This window comes from Poecilia reticulata, chromosome 12, assembly GCF_904066995.2.
Source record: "Poecilia reticulata chromosome 12, P_reticulata-male-v2, whole genome shotgun sequence".
Lineage (NCBI taxonomy): Eukaryota > Metazoa > Chordata > Actinopteri > Cyprinodontiformes > Poeciliidae > Poecilia > Poecilia reticulata.
This window is the reverse complement of record NC_088841.1, coordinates 12,385,639-12,402,217: the sequence shown is the minus strand read 5'-3', so window position 1 is coordinate 12,402,217 and position 16,579 is coordinate 12,385,639. Positions and strand designations below refer to the sequence as shown.

At 38.2% G+C, this 16,579-nt stretch overlaps 1 protein-coding gene across 5 annotated transcripts in view; it reads left to right on the top strand.

The window, feature by feature from the left end:
• znf462 (zinc finger protein 462) overlaps positions 1-16,579 on the top strand; it is a 52,920-nt gene that overhangs the window by 12,949 nt on the left and 23,392 nt on the right. For all 5 annotated transcript variants that reach the window (XM_008424432.3, XM_008424435.3, XM_008424433.3 and 2 more), the window contains one exon: positions 16,238-16,492. In XM_008424432.3, the coding sequence (XP_008422654.2) occupies positions 16,279-16,492 (214 nt within the window). In that variant the 5' untranslated portion in view covers positions 16,238-16,278. Of the gene's footprint in view, positions 1-16,237; positions 16,493-16,579 lie in introns of those variants that run through there.

Below are 16,579 nucleotides of genomic sequence, written 5' to 3'. Positions count from 1 at the left end.
TGTTATGCATTAACTGAACCGACAGCGAGATTTTTATATATTTTTTTGTCTGCATTGATTCTTTTAAAAGTGTTAATAAAGCTGCAAACTGTGCTGATAAGAACGTCTTTCGTCTCTAGCCGGAATATTTAAGTAAGCGACCCCTATCCTGCTAACATGAGCTGTTTTTCTCTCTTACTTGCTCTGAATGTGACACAAGTGAAGGTCAGGCAGGAGACAGATCAGCAAATCTTGCTGGACTGCAGTGTCTGAAAGGCTCTGCACATGTATTTATGGCTCCTCTAAGGCGGACTGGAGTCTATAGAGCAGAACTTCTGAATGTTCACGAGAACCTTGTCAAAAGAACTTGATGTCACTATAAATACACAACGTGACCTTGGATAGGAGAGAGCAAAATAACACATTTTGAAAAATTTGAAAAAATCAATCAAAGCCTCGTAAGTATTCCACAAACATGGTGACAAAAGAACAGAATGACAGAACGGAGGCCATGTCTACTTGAGGTCATCTCTCTATGATGGATGGTCCTATTAAGCGGAAGCTTTGAAGAAGAAGGGGGGAAAAAAACTACCAAGAGGCCCACAGCAATGCTAAAAATAACTGAAGGTCTGTATGGTTGAATCTGTCTGCAGCTTGCACTTAGCTTGAGTTTTATGTGCTCTGCATACTTCTGAGCTTTCCTCAAGGCAACAACATAAAAGAAGTCTTCTGGCCACGAGGTCTATTTTAATGTTAATTTCTCCAAGCATCTGGCTAATTCCCAAGCTAGGAAGCAGAACTTGTGGCCTGATGAAATCAAGGTAGAAATCTTAATTTGTAAATGTGGAGCACTGGGACATGGAGAGCGCAGCTGCTGAGTTGGAAGAGATTAAAGTTCCTGACGTTTGTATAGAGAATCAAAACAAGAAGGCCAAGAAAAAGTTGTGGCTTGATGGTAATGTCCTGCACCTAGATTGTGAGAGTTTAGGAGCTGCTAGAGATTTCCACAGATGCAGCTGTCTGTTGTAATATTTGATGAATTTGTAATATGTGAAAGAGCACATAATTGTTCCTACACATAATAACAACTACTTAAGTCCATAGTGTATTTATCTCAGGAGGAGTGGAACCTTTTTTTAAATCAGCTGAATAGTTTTGTTTTCCAGCATCTTAAATACCAAAAATCAACTGACTTGGCATGGGAGCACAAACTTTCTAACCAAGGAACAAGCTGATGTCCCTTTAGTGACGGTGAATGCTACATTTTGTGCTTTGATATTTGATATGTTATATTTTGTGAGTGCTTTGATTTATGACGTTATTTTCAAATTCAACCTGAATTTAACAATTCTCAAAATTAGCCAAGTAGCGTGATGATCAAGTCTTTGGAAAACGAGTTGATCTTTGACCTCCTGCTATTATTACTATTTAAAAAAATATGCTTAAGACTTAAGTTTTGGGTTGTTTTGGGCAGTATTTTAATAAAGTAGAGGAAATTATGCATTTTTTTGTGGCAGGTCAAACAAGTTTTCAAAGCTTCCAATACAAATTGATGGAGCTGAATTGACGTTTACAATTCTGTCCTAATTTGTAACCTACGCAGGCAATCTTGGCATATTTGAAAGCTATTCTATTCTTTTAATTGTAATTGTGTGACTTTTTGGAAAATGTTAATGCCATGTTTATTTTAAGTGACTAACTGCCGAAACATATCCACAAAGTTAACAAAGTAACACCTCAATGCAAAGCAATGCCATAGCAACAAAAACAGACTGGTTCTATTAAATTAATTGCTGCATCAAAAAAAGAGAAAAGTTGGAAAAAAAAAATCTGTTGGTTCTCTGACTTGAGCAAAGATGAATTTCATTAGTTTAGCTGCACTTTTGACTCATAGGAGGAAGCGTGTGCCAGATCTGATTTCACAAATGGTGATTTTGCTTCATGATGGACCTGCGTTTTTGATGTGGAAGTAATTGATGACTGTTTCTAGTCAAATGCTCTATGTTGGGCAGAGGTTGACCTACTTTCTAGAATGCCATAAGCTTTGAGAGAAGTGTCTATCTCCAGATTATTGCTTGAGGTGGCCGGTTTTTATTTTTGGATAATTTTGTCTGTGCCATGATGTAAGGACACTTTGGACTCTCCAGAGCTGGTTGGTCTGCTCTGGTCAGGGCCTCAAATTTATAGTCGATTTACTGTTTCACAAAGTTTTGCCTACACTTATTAATTATCCTTCCTAATATGCTTTTTTTTTTTTTTTTTTACCATTCAAAAATGACCCCATTTAACGGAATTACTTTTGGTGTTTAAAAATTTCATACCCTTCCCATCGTTTTTATTTCATTTGAGGAGCCGTCTGATGAATGTTCTGACAAAATGTTCATAGTGAGCATTATTGATTCCTCGCATCCCTTCTGAAACGTGCCCCCTCTCATTGATCGGGCAGGTGGGATTGATGTTTCATCTCTCTGTATTCAGACTTCCGCAAATGAGCCGCACCATGTGATCACATTTTTTTGGAAAGGGCTCTGCTCCGGCAGAGAGGAATGAGGTCAGCATCCATCTATCTGGTCTTTATCTCACAAGAGCTGTAATGCTGTTGTAATATGGCAGATATTCTTGTCAGGATTTCACAAACAGGATATCTATATATGTTATAGATACCGTGTTGAGTAGGACAGTTTGGCAAAGTATTTAATTATTTTGTCAGTACCTAAAAAGTCAAGACTTTGCAAGCCAGTTTCATAAACGTGTTTTTATGAATACTCATTAGGCATTTTCTTCAACTGTTGAATTATCCTCCATCACAAAATAATTGCTTATCGAATCCCAATCAGTTCTGCATCAGAATATTGACTCCAAATCCACGCATTGGTTGTCGTATCTTCATCAGCAAGAAGAAAAGAAGTCCTGCAGCAGATGGTCTTGCACTCTTCCCTGTCCCTTCCCCCAGCCCATCCAGATCTGGATCTGAACAACATTCAGTCAGTCCAGGATTATGGAGTGATATAAATCTTCTGAATCAACCTAAATACTGAAGAAACCCCCTGAAGGTTTTAAACTGCTGTTTCCAAGCTCAACTGTTCGCATGCTAAATATTCAGATTGAGACTTAATTAAAAAAAAAAAAAAAGAAGGTTTTTGATTGAAATAATTCAGCTCAAAACTATTCACACTTTGGCAGATTTAGACTTAAAATCCACCAGAAAGAAAAGTTTCTGAAAAGAATGGGATGAGCGCCTCTCAAAATATAAAGCAATGTGAAAGGATTAGTAATTTCGGATAAATTTTTTTAAAACAATTCATTAAAAATGTCCCAACAACAATTATCTACATCCTTCTCAGTAATGGACTTTTTTCAGTAATACAACTTTTCTTATGACAGCTAAACTGCTTATTGCATATTTTCAAAGACTATTTCCAGGATTTATCTTGGGTGGTGAGTTCCAAGTTTTTTGAAGTTAGAAGACCTTCTTATTGTCACGCTAGTCATCACCCTAATCTCCTATTCTCTTAACATTCAAGTTATCACTCAGCCTGGACCACTTCAAAACATGAATCCTACTTTCGATCATAGGAGAGATGTTGACGTAGCTACTAAGTACTTTAATCGCTAAATCGTATTTATGCAATAATATGTATCTCTCTGGTCTTTTTGCTATACAGACACTCTTTTGTTGAATTTATTTACTAATAGATTGGAGACCCCATCCAGGCTTGATGCTCTGTGATATCACTTCTTTTGTTTTTAAATCTTCAGGTAAAGATGATCCACCAAAAACCCAGTTGTGCAATTTAACTGTAACCTCAGTCTGTGAGGGCGAATGTGTGTGTGTCTGAGTGTGTCTGTGCCTACAATCTCTGCTGACTGATTGTTGTGTGCAGAGCAGTTAATTTAGGTGCAGATGGGCGCATGTTAGCTGACAGTCCAAATGTTAATTACACTTCCTGGCTACCCTTTTGCTGTGGTCTCAGGGCCTGCAGCTCCCTGTGTTTGTTCACCATAAAAAATTTAATTATGTTGTAAATGTGTGGAAACAACTAAAGTGTTAACAATGTTGAATTATTTAATTATGTTGTTTTGGGCCATCAAGCAGCTACCTGCTTTGACCACAGCACTGATGCGTCGCCACCTTTAAAGTAAACGTGACAAACTGTCAGCAAAGTGTTGTTTATTTACACAGCTGACTGCTGCAGACCGGCAGGGGCCATATTTCTGGTCACCTAGTAACTGTTACTCACTCCATCTCTCTCAAAAAAAAAAAAAAAAGAAAAGCGTGAGGAAAAACGACTATCAAACAATTTTCCTTTTCTCAAGAATTTTAAACAAAAATGTGTCTAAAAGATCTAATTGCAGTTATTTAGGAAGCTTTCCAGCTGTGGTTTTAAACCTACTTCATAGGAGTTTTGAGTGACTGTCGGATGAAGAAATATTTTAAAAACAGCCAAACAATAATTTGTTTTTGTGATCAAGCTAAATGTGTCATGTATTTATCATGCTGTTTATTGCTGATCATTTATCGTGATGGCCGATGACAATCTTCTTGTCATGATAAGAATAAGAAGATTTATTGTCGATTTGATAAATTACAATTAATGGTTAAAATGTCCTAAAAATGTCCGTATTGTTGGAATTGTTTGCTTTACTATTTTCTCCACTGTTTGTTCGACGAAAACGTCAATACATTTGAAAATAATATTACTGCAATTATTTAATGATGCAGTTTGCACATCTTTATGTGGCTGGTATCCTAAAGAAGTGTGTTACAAATGGGAATAATTTCCAAAAGCAGCATTTATGTTTGTGGGACTGTAATTGCCGTGACACGCAGCCACATTCACACATATTTCAAAAAGAAGCAATAAATAGTTTGTATTGTCAGCCAAACAATCATCTCTTTTTGATATTGTATGCGCATCATACTTATTTGTGGATAGTAATTAAATGTTAATCACAGAAAATACTTATTCTTTTATGAGTGCATAATGTTTATTAAACTTGTCAGAGCTCCAATAGGAGGAGCGTGTTGATATTTCCCACACATGTGGAAGGAGTGACTCAGTTGTCCTGACCCTCTGGTCACGTCTGTGGTGACTCTGTAACTCAAGGAAGCCGCGTCTGTGGAAGTCACCTTGTCTGACTTGTTTTGGTTTTTCATCAGACCGAGTCTGTTTTCAGCCAGTGGATGTTTGTCGGCTGAATCCTACGTGGTTTCAAGTATTGAACCGAGTTGATGAACAAAGATAACCTTCTGTTTGGGTCTTCTGAGAAATGGTTTGTGGGGGTGGTGTCGGAGCAGCCAGGGGCAGCTTGATTGTTTGAGAGAAAACAATCTCCATAACATACTTTGAAGACACTGGTCTGATCTCCCCCAAAACACACACACGCACACGCACACACACACATATATACACACAAACAACACTGTCTGTCCTTTGGTTGTTGCCAAAACAACTTCGATCCACCAAGGTGCGAAGTCCACAAGACCTGAAGGTGCCCTGTGGTATCTGGCACCAGTATGTCGGCAGCAGGTTTTGCTACGGTGCCGTAGGCCGGGCTTGTACCGACGAATGTGAGATTGTAAGTTCTAATTTGAATTCAAAATGTGTCGTTGCTGGCTCTAAGTTTCCAGTCATGGATCCTTCCACTTACTGGTTCCTGACTAGAAGAATTTGTCCTGACCAGGCTTGCACTGACCATGATTATCATGGTATGATAAACATGAGTGCAAATAACACAGCGTTTATAAGAACTCACTATAACAATGTAGTTTAATTACTTTTGTTTGAAGCAGAAAATCAAAAGTAATATTGTATATTGATTATTATTATAATCGTCTTTGTAACATTTGTTCTGATTTTTTTTACAGTCTGCTCTTTTATTGAACAACGTTACTTTAGCTAAGCGGATACAAGCAGATGCTAGAGCTTATAATTAAGGCTGTTGGTGACTTTCACTTCAGGCCAGTAAGCATCTGCAAGAAAAAAACTTAAGTGACAAAAAATATATATACCGTATATATATCTTCAAAGGCCACATTTCTTCCTATGTTCCAAATTTGCCTGTTTGGACTTTGCAAGTGACCACAAATCAGGGAACTGGAAAGGTGGAAGAGCAGTTTATTCTCAGATGAAAAAAAACTATTGTGGTCATTCATGATGGTTTCTAGACTTACTGGCATGACAGACGTATTCTTTTGGAGAAGCAACAATATGATCGGGGAGCCTTTTCCTTGGAACTATTGAGCTTCATGTTGTGCAGTGGGATCAAACCACGGCTCATTATGGAGAGATGACTGTGACTTGATGACTTGGTATTTCAACAAGACAGAGCTACAGATTCAATACATAACAAAGGACCTTAACCAGCAGAATAGGTTACCTCATTTGGACCATCCTGCTTATTCATGTTTCTCTAAATTGTGTGATGGATGGCAAATGAGGTTTACAAAAATGTATTTAAGTTCCAGACCGTGGGTGCCTTTTATAAGCCATCTTTTACTACACAGAACAATATTTCCACCAGCTTTGCTGGAAACACTCACACCAATCATTTTTAAAATATATTTTTTTAAGTAATCAAGAAGACAAGTGTGGCTACTCCTCTTAAGTCCCTTTTTGACAATTCAAAATCTTTTTTTTTTTAGTCTGGTCTCTGAAACTTTTGATCTGTTGACGCATAGAATTTAGATACAGATTTGAATGTGCAGTGTTTGGTTCAGAAACCTCTGTTTACAATGACCAGAGGCCAGATATTTTTGTCTCATCTGTCCTCATGACCTTCTCCCATGCTTCCTCTGGATCATCCAGATGGTCATTTGAAAACTTCAGACTGCCCTGGACATGTGCTGGCTTGAGCAGGGGGACCTTGCTCACACTTAATCCTTGATGGTGTATGTAGGGTGTTACTCATGGTAACCTTTAAGACTACGGTCCCATCTCTCTTCAGGCTATTGACCAAGTCAATAACCTGACTAACATGTTGTGTTGTTCTGGGCTCTTCTTTTGATCATTTACTTTTTTGATGCAATAACATAGGATGGGAGGATTTTGATGCATAACATCTTAATGTATAACATATGTATGTGTGTATATATATATTTATATATATATATTATATATATATATATTATATATGTATATATATATATATATATATATATATATATATATATATATTATACAATAAATGTCATATAACATGTAACATCCAAATGTAAAAAAAAAGAATGTCATACATTTAGCAAAGTTCATTTGTTTCAAGTTAACTGTTTCAAAATTACAATATTTCACAGAGTGAAGCACCAAATCCACCATAATGTTTCTCATCCACTTCAACCTGTCAGACTTCATTATTAAGCACTGGTTGTGTGATTCGGTGAGCATATTTTTATACAGAATGTTAACACGTAGACAGGATCAGAATTCTCCATTTCTATGAACCCTCTAATGATCGGGTTCAGAATGACCTACAGAAGAAAATCAAACTTTGAAAACAAACTTTGACTTTGAAATTGAGGCCTTACGTCAGTTTAATGCTGTTTTCAAAGTCTCTCAGTTGTATCTGGGAAAGAGAATGATTAAAGCCAAGGTGCCAAAACAGATACCTCTTGCTGTGGCTTGACTTGGCCCTCACTTGCATCAGCAGATGCTTGATTTCACCACCAAGAATTGATCCTTCACATACAATAAGTGTGCAAAGGTTCTTCATACTGTGCAAGTGACAGGTTTTATTAGGATCATTATACAAGACTGTCAATTAAACTACAACTTGATGTCTTTCTACATTTAACAAGGCAAAAAGTCAGAAATTCAGAACTAAACAAAATTTATAATTTAGCTTTATTTATTTTTTATTTTTTAGAAATGGCAGGATTGTATTTTCTGTAAATATATTTGAAGTCTGTTCCAAGTAAAAAGGAACAGATTTGAGTTAAAATGACAGATTGGGAAATGAAAAGATTACTAAAATTGAAACAGGAATCTTTGCAGGTGGAGTGGAGGAAGTATCCGCATAAAATGCAAGATCAGTGACATATTATTCATAATATTTATTTACAGTAGTTTTGAAGCAGGGCTTGTAAGTGTTGCTAGCAACTTTAAATAAATCTTAATCTGTGCAATATTGATTGATTTTGAAATCCTTGCGAGCCATTGATGACTTAAAGAATAAAGTGGAAAACCTAAATAGAATTACAATTTTAAGACGTAATTTAAGCTAAAACCAGCAAAAAACACACAGCCTTTTTAAAGAAAAATACTCTAGTTTAACGTCATTCTCTAAGATCTGCAAATATGAAATTAATAGTTGCCCTTCTGCTTTTTGTAAAGTTACAGAAAGGCTAACAAGGCAATATTAGCTAATTGTTTTGCTTGGCTTGGTAAAATGTGTTGGTAGTTTTATTTTATTGACAGACATGGTAACTCTTGAAGGTTTTTGCAAATGTCTTTCAAAACTTTAATTTTAAATCACTTTTAGTATCCAAACCATAGTATTTCTTTCAGCCCCCCCGCCCCCCAAAAGATACTCATAACTACCTTACATGATCCTGTTTATTTTTTATGCAAATAGTTGTACTTGAGTTTGACCTCCTTTTGTCACTACATACAGCTGCTTGATGGCACACAGCAGGCACCTAGCATTTCACTGAAGTGTTTCTAGTTCAAGAATTGTATGGCGGAAAATTTTAGCGGTTTTGAAGCATCACTATGTCAAGGAGGTCAAATGTGACTTTAAAATTCAAGGCATAAGAATCCTGCCGGTAGCGTTTGCTATGTTTTTTCACTGTGTTCAATCTCTAGCAGAAGCGTGGTTTTCACGGATGAGTCGGAAGAAAAAAAGTGTTACATACAAGCTCATCAAAACAGCATCGTCTTCTGTGCAACTCAGCATTTGATAATCTATAAATCTTTAACTTAGGTTGACAAAGTTTTGAATGTGCTTCTCAAAAAGAGATGCAGTTTAAAAATTCTTCAAAAGTATTCATTGTTCAAGTGCAACAAACATAAGTCATAGCATAGTCTGATAAATATCTGTGTGACCTGGAGACTTAGTCAAGACAGTAAAACCTTAAAGAGTCAAGACAGAAGGATCAGAAATGCCTCCAAATCCATCATGAATTACTTCTAAAAAAACACAAGCTTAAGTTTTCTGACATTTAAAGTCGGCGACTATGTGCAGATCGGCCCAAAATCATCTTGGAGCTGGAAGCGATGTTGTTGAAACAGTAGGTGCAAATTAGGAGTTGAGGTGTGCTCTCAATTAACAGGTTTAATTCTGTGAAAATCAAACGTGTTTGCTCTGTTAGTGTTCATCTTGAAATATCTTTAAGAGACATGACATTTCCCTACAGCGTAGTTTTACATTTTCATGAGCAGCACGGAATAATCTCAAGTAATTTTGATCCGCAGTAGTTCTTTGTCACATCTCAGCAGGTAAAAGTGCACTTCGATGTAATGCACCTTTCATTCATGCATAGATATTTCTAAGATCACTGTGAACCTTGCTCTACATATCATATGCTCCGAGTACCATAACCTGACATGTTTTTGAACAAAATGTGATAGTTTATCTACGAGTAAAGTGATTACCATGAGGGGCTGGCAGGAATGCTGTGGCAGGGGTTACTGTGAAAACATAGGACCACCGTCTTTGGCATGGCTGTGCAAACCTCCCTATCTCAGGAGCTGAATAGTTGTTATTTACACAGAGAGTCGGTGTGCCAACATGCAGGAGCTGACGGTCGTGAACCTGTTTGTCTTGTAGGGCTGTACGGCAGACGCCTCGTCTCTGGTGGCTGCGATGCATTTATGATAAAATAATCACAGCGGAGAGCTTCAAACCCTCACCCGCAAAATCTCACACTTTTCATCAGTCGGATCATGCGATCTTTTTGTTTAATTTTTTATTTATTTTTTTGAGGCTCACCTTTGTCAGAAGCTGATGCCAGGATGTGCTCTTAGACTGATGGTCTGAGTGATGTTCAGCATATATTACTGGTGGGTAGATAAATAGCTTTGCTTGACTCTTGGCCAGTAAATATTAAATAATAATCAATATTCTATTCATACGCCTTCAACATTTTTAGCCTCCCCTCTTTGCTCTGAACCCCTCTAATAAAATATAGCTTCCTTCAGAATACCCTAATTAGAAATGACTCCATCGATGTGTAGTTTAATCCGCATGCATCCAGCTGTTCTCTGAAGGTTTCAGAGGTTTGTTAGTGAACATCGGTGAGGGCCAAGGAATAAAGTGGTTGACACATTAATAGGAGGAACACTCCTCTCTGGAAAAAAAAAAGTAGAGTATATTGTGCTGTGCTAACCTAAAAATAATTAGCCAACAACCCAAACTGACAAGGAGTGTGTTAGATATCGCATTAGGATCAAAGAGTCCATCAAGAGAACCGTATAACTCTGGAAGAGAAATCCAACGCTCTGGTGTAAGTGTCATTAACGGTTAGAAAGCAACAAGAAGTTATGTTTGTAGTTTGCTGCTAGCTGTTTAGTGGAAAAAAGATGCCTTGTTCACATGAGACTAATTTTATTTTTTGTTTAATTCCAGTATGAGACGAGGAGTGGAAGATTTACAAGTTAACACTTAATTTCAGTCTGAACACATCGTCCACGCAGTGAAGCTTGGTGATGGAAGCATCATGTTGTGGGGATCGTTTTCTTTAGCAGAAACGAGGCTAAGCTGTTAAGAAAATGGGTGGATTTAAATACAAATCAGTCCTGGAGGAAAACATGTTGGCCTGCAAAAGACTTAAGAGTGTGGGTGGTTGAGATTCACCATGTTTATGTGCTAGAAGTGCCCAGTCAAAGTACACCTAAATCCAACTGAGAGTTTGTAGAAAGAATAGAAAATGAACACTCTTAGATATTCTGGGACAAATGAACAAAATGTCAGTCTCTAGTTTGGCAAAGCTGGTCGAGACATGCCCCCAAAGACTTTTTGATCTTGTGTTTGTCAAATAAGATCTCATTAAGTTATATTTAAGTTTGTGGTTGTGTTGTTGAATGATGAGGGTCAAGGAGTATGAATGCATTCTAAACAAAAGTTTGACAATGTTTGACTGACACTTGGTCAGTTAAAGCCCAAATTTCCTAAGTTTTAAAACATCAATTTGAAGTAGACGTTTTGACACGACTCTGTCGTCTTTGTTTCAGGAAGCTCATATGTATCTGTTGAGAGACGTTGGAGGATGATCTCCCAGGTTTTTCTGCTTGAGGCTGCTTTTCGTTGAAAGTATGGAGGTCATGTTTCAAAGCTTTGGTAATTTTATGCTTTAGTCCTTTAAGTCATTATCCTACCTGCTTGTGGTGTGTGCAGAATAAGCACTGCATCAGATCTGCTCCGGTGAACCCTCCTTTTAGCCATCGTGATCAGTGCAGCAGTTTTGCTCTCCAGTTTCTACTCTTTGTGCACAAAGCCAACTTGCTCCTCTGCAGACACAATGGGAGCTTTCTCCGAGGTCTTCTGGGTAAATCTGAACGTGGAATAAACTACCGCCATCTGAATTTGAAGTGTCGTGTGGCCATCTTCTTCTTTCGCTTAGTTTCTTTAATAACTTCCTTTGAACTAAAAAAGCATTGATTCCTCGCTGATGTTGTCATCTCATCTCTGCAGAAATCGATTCTCGCTATCTGCTGCTTTAGCTGGTGTTCCCCCCCCCCCCCTTTTTTTTTTTTTTCTTTTAAAACCCAGGCTGTCATTTTCAATCAGCTGGTCATTAATTATTGAGGCAGCACAGGTTGACAAGATGCACATCCTGTCTTGTTTGCCAGATGATTCATCTGCAGCCAGAATGCCCCGACGTATAATAATGTAACGTGTCTGTGGGCTCCTCTCTCCCAGGAGGGTATGAGGTGGTAGCTCTAACCCACAGTTAAGGACAAAACCTCTGTACTACTAATCAGCTTAATGCTGGCTTATTCAAAGGCCCTCTTTCAGACCGAGCAGCTGCTGTCAGCCAGTTTGAGTAGAGGGTGTGACTGCTGGCAGAGCTTGCTTATGCAGAGAGACCGGTTGGTGATTAACAAACGTCAGTAGACTTTGGAATCTGGGAAGCCCAGTCCACTGGCTTTGTCTTGTGAAGGTCTACCAGGTGGCTCCGTCATGCTCCCTCCCTGCTTTTCCTCCCTATCTTCTCCCCCTTTTTTTTTTTTTTTGCTCCTACTTCTCCTTGGGGTTGCAGAGCTCCGGGATAAAAAAGTTCAGACATGCCTCACATTTCTATCTAGACCTCTCGTGGAGGCTAGTTGGCAGCTTCTGCAAAAAGCAGTAGCTCTCTCCATTTATGTGGTTTTTTTTTCCTTTTCTTGGTGCATGCTGCCTGCTCTGACCTATTCTTCCCTTCCCTCTGAGAAGGGAAATCAAGCATTTCTTCGAAAATCTCCTGATGTGTGAGATAATGTTCCCAAGAAATGAAAGGACTAAAGCAGAGCAAGCCTGGCGAGAGTGGGAGATGTTTTCTGCTGAGCTGTGTGGGCAGACGGCTCGGGTACACCGCCGTACATCTGGCAGATAGATTTCTGTCAGCAGCTCTCCAGTGACAGGCTGCCTGCCTTTCAGGAAGAGGATCAGATCTGCGGGTCCATGTTGTGAACACCTAAGCACACATAGCCTGCTCCTAAAATGGCTGCCCTTGAAGCTCAGTTCAGAGGAGGATCTGAGCTGCTCAGGCGCTGTCTGCTGGGGCCCCAGCTGACTAGATGAAAGGAGTTGCGCAATCTCCCATTAGCTCGGTGTGGCGCAGAGACTTACTGGCTGAAAAGACACAGCCAACTGTAAGGCAGATGGTGGGTTGAGAAGGAGGGCTTTCTTCCCCACTTCATGGCTGTATTCTTCTCTCCTCCTTCCTGAAAGGCTTCTCTTGATATCCATGTCAAGGAACCTTGTGTTGGGAGCCAACTTTGTTCAGAACAGGAGCAAACTGCCAGGAGTGGGGTGTGGACATGTGATGAGGCTGTAACCTGACCCCTGGACAACAATGAATCCACTGGTTGCTCAGAGACATGCAGGCAGTTGGGCTGGTTCACTTGCAGTTCTCCACTTGCCAGTCTTTAGGGTTTGGGAGGTAGGATGGGAGGATTAGTTTCTCTGGTTAGATCAGATTAAACACTTCACTTTTGCAAATGAACTACAAATAATAATGTTCCGCTCTAGATCATTGTACAACAAAGCCCAAAGTAACTCATGGCAGATTTAGACTTGCTTTTCAACCAACAACTTTGTTTTTGAGAGATAAGACAATGTAGCCGGTAAACGTATTTTTTAAAAAAAGAGAAATCCTCTATTTAAACTTTAACAGTATTGGCACGTCAAGAGTTGGTTATACTCTTCTCCAGAAACAATAAAATCCCTATATTATCAGCTGAACCCTTCTTATAACTACTCACCCCCATTTCTTTACTGTCTCAGTTATAGCGCCATTCACTAATAGTTACACCTCTGTTTAGGATCTGTACAAAAGATTTAAATAAATTGTTGCCACTATTTACCGAAGTTCTTGAACAGTGACCGTTCACCTTACTTTAATTGCCAATTCTATTGTCTTTCCCAGTTTGAAGAGCAACTGAGTCATGAGCCTTCAAGTCTGCTCACATTCATACTCAAAGTAATAGGGAATTTTTTATGGGTTTTGCATTATCTTTAACAGTGTTGCCAATTCCAGTGGAGGTGACTGTCCCATATAACATTTTTGTGATCCTGTCAATCTCTCAACGAGAACCACACACTCGTTCCTATTGTAGATTCTTTTTCAGAAAAGTATTTTTGGCAGCTTGATGCAATTGGGCAGACTTTGTTCTCCACTGCGAAGTTGTTGTTTTTTTAATTAGATCACATATTGCAGAGATAGACTTTTTCACACACCCACCTCTTCAGATATTTTATTTTATCTCAACAAATTGTCAGGTATGAAAGCTTTAAACTCGCCATCAAACAATATGATTTACTCAGTTTCAAAGACACTACTCAAGGTCATACGTTTTTGTGGTGAAGGAGTTTTTAATTCATGTGACTTGTTTAAAAATAAACAAAAATAATAATCAGAGGAAGAAAAGTGTTGGATTTTCTTAAGATGCTTTGTGCTATTCATGCTAATCTTCATACTCGGCTATCTCAGTTAATGCAAGTTAAATCCTTAAGAAACTGTCAACAAAATGTGTAAAAATTGTCTGCACTCTTAAAGTACTCTTTAAGAGTGCAGACACTCTTTTGAGAGCAGGTACATTTTGTAAAAATGTACCTGCTCTCGTAATTTTAAAGTTGTACTTAAAAAAAAAAAGTAGTAGTTATTACAACACAAAGGTCACCTAAAGTGTGTTTGAGTGATATCCAAAGAAAACAGCAGGGCTTAAATTAGTCCTGAATTCATGTTCTGTACATGAACCACCATGTTGACTCCTGTCATTTACAACAATAAATGACCAAAGAGTGACATTCACATTTTGAGCATTTAATCTTCTTTGAATGCATGCAAACAGTTTGGTCTTTGTCTAATGGAATAATCAAATGAGCTCTTGCTGCATGGAGACAGTTCTTAGAAACATGGCTTTTTAAATCTTTGCAAATGTTTTAGTTTGAAGCATGCATATGTTTTTCTTTTAATTTTGAAGAATACAGACTTGTAGCATACTATGCTACATTAAAATGTCTTCCCATAATAAACATACACTTGCCATCAATATTTTTAGTAGAAACAGAGAGACGGAAAGTGGTTTCAAGAATATTTCTCACAGCATGTTCAGTGTGCTTGTATACAGCTTTTCATGTGTTCACTCTGTTGTGCTACTTTTTGTGCTTCTTTTAAAGTTTCTTCTAGGTTTGGGTTTCTTGAGTCAAAGTAGGGATTCCTCCGCTTTTAGAACATCAGAAGGTAGACACTGTTGGCCGAGGCTATAAACTCTACATCCTGACCTATAGAAATGGCATAAGTAGTGGTTGTTTGTATCCTGTGAGAGTTTAGTCCTAAAAGTGGCATGACGTGTCTGTTATAGATCCATGCAGGTTCACTGCCATCTTCTCATGTTCTAAAGTAAGTGGCAGAGCTGTCAAGTTTTGTAATTTTGTGATAGTTTTGTGTGAGAACATTTTGCCCTTGGCTAGTGTCTCTTGTTCAGTTTCAAATTTTGCAGTTTAAACTGATTAATGTGTTGAAACAGTCAGTCACTCTTTGCTTTTGCCTGTCAATGCAGACAAATTTCATAATACATTTTATTTAAGTTTATTGAATAAAAAAAGTATTCGATTTTAGCAAAAATTAAGACAACCTACAAAATGATGCTTTTAATTAACCTCCTTTTCTCTCCAGAAGAGGTTATCTTGTAGAATTGTCAGGGATCTACCCTTAGACCCAACCCAACCCAGAGGTGTCTGGTAACATTCTGCCTTTCTACGATTTGATGCCCTGGCTACAATACAACCAAAGGAAATATTTTTCACCTGGATTACAGTCTAGCTCTCTTCTTTGCCAGATTGTCTATCAACCCTTAAAATGTCGCAAGAACGTAAAACCGCTAGCTTCCATTTTTCTAATACATGTCAGACTAACAGATCCCCTTACCCCCAAAAATGTAAAGACTTCATTTCTTAGTTGATGTATTCAATCTTCAGAGCAGTTAATGCAATCAGATGGAATATTCTGCTCTAAATACTGAGCTCTGGAGCTGCTCTCCAGCTGTTGCTTATCCCAAGGTAAAAAAAATAAAAAATGGGACAAATCAACCCATAATCCCTCCTCAGTCCCTGCATTGTTCTTGGAATAATGCTACACTGAAAAAAAATTGAACCTGCAGCATCTGCTGAATCGTCCCCTCTGCCAACTCTTGCTAGACTACTAGAATTTACTGACACATCTAAACATTTCAGAGATTTCAAGATACTTCATTATTTTTTGGTACTTGCTTCTATTGGCTTATGTTGTGAAAAGTCAAATATAAGGTTTTAAACTGTTCTTAAGCTGCTTCTAAAAATATTTTTTCACATCTAAAAATGTTTTTTTTTTCAGAACATTTAGAATTATCTCATTTATTCTGTGCAAAAGCATGTCAGCGTCTAGCACCTGATTATTCATTGTTCGAACCAGGAACCATTAATTATAGCTATCCAGGATCAAGACTTGGCCCTTACTTATGAAAAACCATATGATGTAATTCTTGTTGAACTTGCCGTCGTCTTCAATTATTAAGTGAAATTAGTTAAATGTATGTAGCAAAGTAGCATGAACTAATGATTTTCCCTCTTTGTCTTGCAGGCTTCCCTGATTTTTCCAGGGAGTTCTCCCCCTTTTCAGTGATGGAGGGGTTGCAGTGTGATGGCTGTGACTTCCGTGCCGAGTCATACGAGGACTTGAAGACACACATTCAGGAAGTGCACACTGTTTTCCTGCAGCCATCAGATGCAGATGAGTCGGACTCCCTGAGAGGAGAGGATGAAGAGGAAGAGGAGGAAAATGAGGATAAGGAAGACAAGGATGACAAAGATTACACGCCTCCTAAAGCTGGAATAAGTATGCCCACCACAATCAGATGCTGTCTTTATTTTGTTTAGGATTAAGAAACATTTCTTTTCTCTGTTTTAGAGGCCTTGTAAGTGC